Raw genomic sequence first — 6000 nt, forward strand, 5'->3', positions numbered from 1 at the left:
TTCCTTTCCACTTTGGTATTTATTCTTTTACCTAAGCACTGGAATAAAAAATAAAAATGAAGAGTAATTGAATATGAAACACGATGCCTCCAATGAAAAGAAACTTTAGTTGTTAAAGGTAATTTTATACATAACTGAAGTTGCTGGATTAATACTTAATAAAATAAATAACATGGATATTTTAGAGACTGTAATGATAAGTAGATTTCTAGTTGATTGTACTATATAATTTTGATTAATCTTTTCCATGTTTCAGAGGTGAATCGCTGGATAACCTGGATTCCCCAAGATCCAATTCTTGGAGACAGTCCCCTTGGCTCAATCAGCCTTCGGGAGTCTATGCTTCTTCCTCTGTTCAAGACTTCAGTCGCCCACCACCTCAGCTGGTGTCCACATCAAACCGTGCCTACATGCGAAATCCATCCTCCAGTGTACCCACTCCTTCAGCTGGTTCTGTGAAGACCACCACTGCACCTTCCCCCGCACCACGCGGCCATCCCCCTTCAACGGCACAGGCAAGCTCCCAGCTACGCAATAGGTGAGGCCCTTTGGATTTCTTTGGATTTCAGAGTTCGTTTAGCAAATCCATTAAGAAGGCTTTGTTAATATCTTTCCATGCTACCCTAAGAGCATTTATTGATGTCTTATGAAGCCATTTGGGCCTTCAGAATGTTTCCTTCATTGCCACTGTCTTGTTTACTTGTGCTTGTGGTCAATGTCTTAGATGCAGGCGTGCCTGAATAGTTTTCAATGTGGAATCCTAAAAATATACAGTGTTTCATGAATGAATTTGAAATTTATAAGTAAAAGCAGTATTGTAAAAGCTTGGACTGTTTTAATGAGACTAGAATATAAACTCATCTTATAGGAACTGAGTGTAAAAGGAAAACATATAACCAGGTGTCATCATCTTTGGAACTTTTAACAAACTGGATTGAAAAAATGTTAAGAAGTTAGATATTGCTTTTTGGATTTTTAATTTCCAGCGTCATTGCTTGCCTCTTATCTGGTTTGCCAAAATTTTGTTCATACTACACCAACTGAATCCTGTAGGTCATATGCCATGGGAACTGTGTAAGAGTTATAATGATAGGTCTTGACTTGGAGCTTGCCTTTTGATATGGGGTAAAGCTCAGATATCAACAAGTGTTGGATTTTAGATCTACGTAGCTTCTCCATAGATCATCGATGCTTCTTGAAGCCACATACAGCAGTGTTTCTGCTGTCACCTGAAGGGAGTTCTACTGGCATGTACTACTTTTCATTGCAAATGAAAAGCCAAGAAGTAGAAACACAATGATTAATATTATGATTTTTTTAGCTATCAAATAAGGAGTTTTGTTAAGAGAACATATTTTACATCCATCTAAAATGTTACTTGTACCAGGATCTATAAAATGTGTATCAGAGTTTGAATTAAGAAGAGGTGAGGATTTATGGTAAATTTGAGGGGAAGATGAAGGCCATTGAGGGGAGGGAAGGCAGAGAGAGGACCCATTTACTGAGAGCCCCACCCTCGGAGAGCAGATCAGAGACAAGGGTGGGCTTTTCTGCCCTGAGAAGGTCTCTATTTCGAAGGTGGCGCTCTGACATGGGGTATGAAACAGCTGTGCACTTTTCAGTGTCACTAAAGTGCTGTCCTAGTACTGTGGGATGCAAAGTAGGAAGGGGCCTTCACCTTCCCACCTGGGAAAGGAGGTAAGACTTGTATCCAAAGGAAAGTAGAAACTTTCCATACCTACCTAAATGGTAGCTATCAGGCAATTTTAATTTCCTTCTCTCAGAGGCAGTCCTGTAAACCAGAGGCACAGTCAGGAAAGCACTGATACTCGTGTTTAACTAGAATATTGGGTGAATGAGGAAAAAATTGGGAAAATGAGGTGAAGGTGGTAGGCTGAATAGACTTATGACACCTCTCAAAGAAGTTTGGGCTGCTCTTTTAGTGTTCCAATGGGTGGAATAATATGATTAGAGTTGTGCTTTGACAGGTTTAACTGGCAAGAAGATGCAGGCTGGATTAGAGGAGGGAGAAACTATTGCTAAGTACAGATGTGGTCTAAGGAGGATAGACTCATGAAGTGCAGGATGGACTAATCACACTGAAATTGTTCATCTATGTGACTAGGTGTCAAGGGTTTCAGAACCATCATGGAGATCCTTTGAGGTACAATATATTCAAGGCATACTTTGGTTGGCTGGTGAAACTTTTTCCCACAGAGATATAGAGACTGTCCTACATCGTTATTAATGTTAATACCAGACTGTGATTTTTAAATAATGACCTTGAGCTGCATAGATGAAAGCCTCCGTTCCGTTCTTGTTCTGCGTCTAGGTCAGTCAGTGGGAAGCGCATGTGCTCCTACTGTAATAACATTCTGGGCAAAGGAGCTGCCATGATCATCGAGTCCCTGGGTCTTTGTTATCATTTACATTGTTTTAAGGTGAGACTGAGCCAAACAGCCTGCAGGCCCGCAAAGCTTTGCTTGGAGAGCGCATGGCTTCTTTGAGCGCTGGGTGTGGATGTGCCACTAACAAGCTAGCTACATTTGTCGTCTGTGCTGCGCTTTGAATCACAAATTGCCTGCTACTACTTAGGTCTCAGATCTTGAACTTAGTTTCAGAAATTAAGTCTGGAAACACTATGTACTTCCTATCTCCATTCTGTTAAGATTCTATGAATAAAATTTACAGTGCATAAATGCTTTCTCTAAGATGCTGTCATAGGCATATTTGAAATGTAATTTACCAGTGTTATTAACGGCGTGGGGACATGCAATTATAACAGTGTCCAAAAGCCTAGCTTTGAATAGGGAGACTATATGAGGAAAAGCATTGTAAATATTTTTGCAGTCGCGTAGCCTGCTTACACTTGATGTGGTCCTGCACATAAGGAGGAACTAAGGTTGCAACTGCTTTATTTTGCAGCTTTTGTCTTTAGAGACACATTTATTTGATTCTTGAACTTGCATTGGACCACAGAGAGATTGTGGTTGTTGATCCTGGAGTCCCGCAGACCACAGCCTGTTTAAGCTGGTATATTACTAGCTTGGGTTGTTCCTAGGCATAGCAGAATGAGTCAAAATCATTAGTGTTTGAGCACGTGGAACCAAAATACTCAGCCTTGAAGCGAAAGCTCAGTGTGCGAACATTTGCCAAAGTAGTGCAGTGGTGACGCGGGTGTGGCTCACCCCAGGGTGGAGTGCCAGAAACCCAGTCTTCATTCATTTTGTCACTTCTTTCATGTGGTACTTTAGCCTCTCTCATTCCCCTGGGAGAAATGAAGTCTAAATTTCTTCAAGCCAATCAGCAAATCGTTTCCATTCTTTTGGTATATTTAGAATGATCATCTTAGCTCTTAAAACTGGCTTTATGAATTCTTTAATATCTCCTCTGGCAGGTTTGATTTTAATTTGCTAATTATCTTTTGGCATTTTTTTTTCTTTGCTGAAACACGTCTAAGAGCTTAGAAGCTGCATTTGCTCAACTTTTTTTTTTTTCTTCTGGGAGCGCCCCAAGCTTTCTTGAGTTGACTTCATATGGATTTTTTTTTTCTATCTTCCAGTGTGTGGCCTGTGGGTGTGACCTTGGAGGCTCTTCCTCAGGAGCCGAAGTCAGAATCAGAAACAACCAGCTGTACTGCAATGACTGCTATCTCAGATTCAAATGTAAGAGAGCAAATCAGAGAGAAAATCTCCTGTCTTTTAAGGAGACCCCGGGTTCCCATGCATTTCCCTGAACCTGCAGCCATCTCCCCGTCAGGCTCCCTGCCTTAGAACTCGTCAGGAATCGTAGTGTGTCCGCCTCAAAGAGGGTTTGGGGTGTGGGTCAGTGCTCAGGATTCCAGCCACACAGGGTGGGATGTGGGGCCGAGGAATTGAGAGGGACGTGGGCCCAAGAGTCAGGACGGTGTCCTGTGCAGTCTGCTCAGAGTCTGGACAAACTTCTGATGACTGGAGGATACAAACAAACCAAAACAGACAGTTAAAGGAAGCATCTGTGTAGGCTGTAACCTGTTTTTTGGCTAAGGATGAGTGCCTCATCATTAGCTGATTTCTATTATTTAGCAATGGGCTTCGATTACATGATTTAGAAGATGACCAACTTTAAAAACTGGTTTGAAAAGGTAGTAAAGAGTGGTCAGTTTATGCTTTGTTACTATATAATCACTTATTAACATACAATATTTTAAAAAGAAAAGCATTAATTTTGATTATATGGTGTTGCAGTGTCATTTTTGTAAAAAATTGAGTTTTTCAAAAACTTCACGTGCTAATTTGTGTCTAAGCATGTTTTGTTTTAAGTGTGTTATAAAACGTAGGATAGCGTTATTAGATTGCATATTGTTGATAGCTACTGAAAGACAACCATTACTGCTGTTTCTATTTTGAACCTTGATGCTGGTAACATGTGTTTCTTCCTTATTGTGAAAGGGTGTTACAAGTGGTATCAGCAAAACCATTTGCTTTTGAGCTCTGAGGTATTTATGTGGCCCTTTATGTGAAGAGTGCTTTGGAAATGGTTTCAACCCAGTCAACTCTCTTTTATCCGTCAGCAGGTTCTGAGCCTTCTTAGCCCAGCGGTCCAGTCCTTTTCTGGACTCCGCCACTGAGGAGGGAGAGTGTCAAGGCTGGGCATGTGATGGGGGGAGTGTGTGTTATGTGTGTGTGCTTTTCTCTCTTTAATCAAATTCCAAAGCCAAATAGAATTGAATTTTGGAATCGTCATAGAAAAATTGCCCAGGCCTTTTCTCTCCTCCAATACAGATAATAGAGAGTTGAGTGTAACTTGTTTCTAGATCAGCAGTTAATTTTTACTCCGTTTTTGCAAATAAAGAATTCTAGAAGCCCGAGGCTGTGATTTGCCTAGCTTTATCCTAAGTGAGTGACAAGGTTACTCTTTCTACCTCACGGGGCCACTCTCTGAGTGATCGCTGCGATATATCCCAGGTGGCGATCTTCACGTGTTTCGGAATCTAAGCACTTTTCTTTCTTCTCTCCTCGCCTGATCAGCTGGACGGCCGACCGCCATGTGACGTAAGCCTGCATACGAAGGCACTGGTGCAGATAGAAGAGGAGGTGGCCGCTGCTGGTGTAGATCTATAAATATACGTTGGATGTCTTTGTGCTCTCTTTTTTAAGAAGAATAACAACTTTTTTGGCCTCTTTAGATTACATCAGAGCATTATAGTCTTAGTAGAACTTGTATTTTTGTTGTTGTTTATTTATAAGAAGGTAATTATGTGTGGGGGGAAAAGTGCAGTATTTTTTTGAATTCATCCTAAAAGCACAAGGGAAAAATAAGAACTTCAAAATATTTTTGAGGCTGGTAATGCTCGAGTTTGACTTTCTGGTGGTATTTTGAAGAGGGTTATTTTATTGTTTTTTTTCAAAGGTTCTGAAACATTTGAAATAGTTAATATAAATATGTAATTGCATTTGCTCTGTGTATTGTAATGTATACTAAATGCAGAACCATACGGAAAATTTCACAACTCACCCCCACATTTCCTTTCTGGATCTTCTTTTCATCTATGTAATACTATGATTAAAAAACAATTTAGCTTATATAACATTTTATTTGCTTGATGAGGGGAGCTTTATTGTCTTCACCAGAATTGTCACTAACCAATTTCCAATAGAAAGCTCTTGTTTTCATTAATAAAAAATCATGGTCTGTATGCCGGAAGTTTTCTCCAGAAACTAGTGAGCCTTTCTGTTCAACTGCATTTGTAAATAAACTTGCTGATGCATTTAAGGAATGGTTCTTCTTTTTCTTCTGTGTGAGGGTGTGTTTGTGTGTATCTGCCTTCCAGGTCTGTTAATCATATTTCAGTGTGTGGCTCTTCTTGATATTATGTTTTATTTAGCATCTTTTTCTGAGGTATAAATTGATACATAATAAACTGCACATATTTAAACTGTACAATATAAGTTTTGATATATGTGTATACCTTTGAAACTGTCACCACAATCTTGACTTTTCTTTTACTAAAAAATTTTA

The 6000-nt window shown here is 39.8% G+C and overlaps 1 protein-coding gene across 50 annotated transcripts in view; it reads left to right on the forward strand.

The window, feature by feature from the left end:
• Positions 1-5754, forward strand: part of LMO7 (LIM domain 7) — a 189780-nt gene extending 184026 nt beyond the window's left edge. For 45 of the 50 annotated variants that reach the window (XM_070578896.1, XM_070578897.1, XM_070578900.1 and 42 more), the window contains 4 exons: positions 257-538; positions 2333-2441; positions 3563-3665; positions 5010-5754. In XM_070578896.1, coding sequence (XP_070434997.1) covers positions 257-538; positions 2333-2441; positions 3563-3665; positions 5010-5032 — 517 coding nt within the window. In that variant the 3' untranslated portion in view covers positions 5033-5754. The remainder of the gene's footprint in view (positions 1-256; positions 539-2332; positions 2442-3562; positions 3666-5009) is intronic. The other 5 variants (XM_070578903.1, XM_070578906.1, XM_070578907.1 and 2 more) reach the window with 1 other exon arrangement.
• Positions 5755-6000: the final 246 nt, after the last annotated feature.

This window comes from Equus przewalskii, chromosome 16, assembly GCF_037783145.1.
Source record: "Equus przewalskii isolate Varuska chromosome 16, EquPr2, whole genome shotgun sequence".
NCBI lineage: Eukaryota > Metazoa > Chordata > Mammalia > Perissodactyla > Equidae > Equus > Equus przewalskii.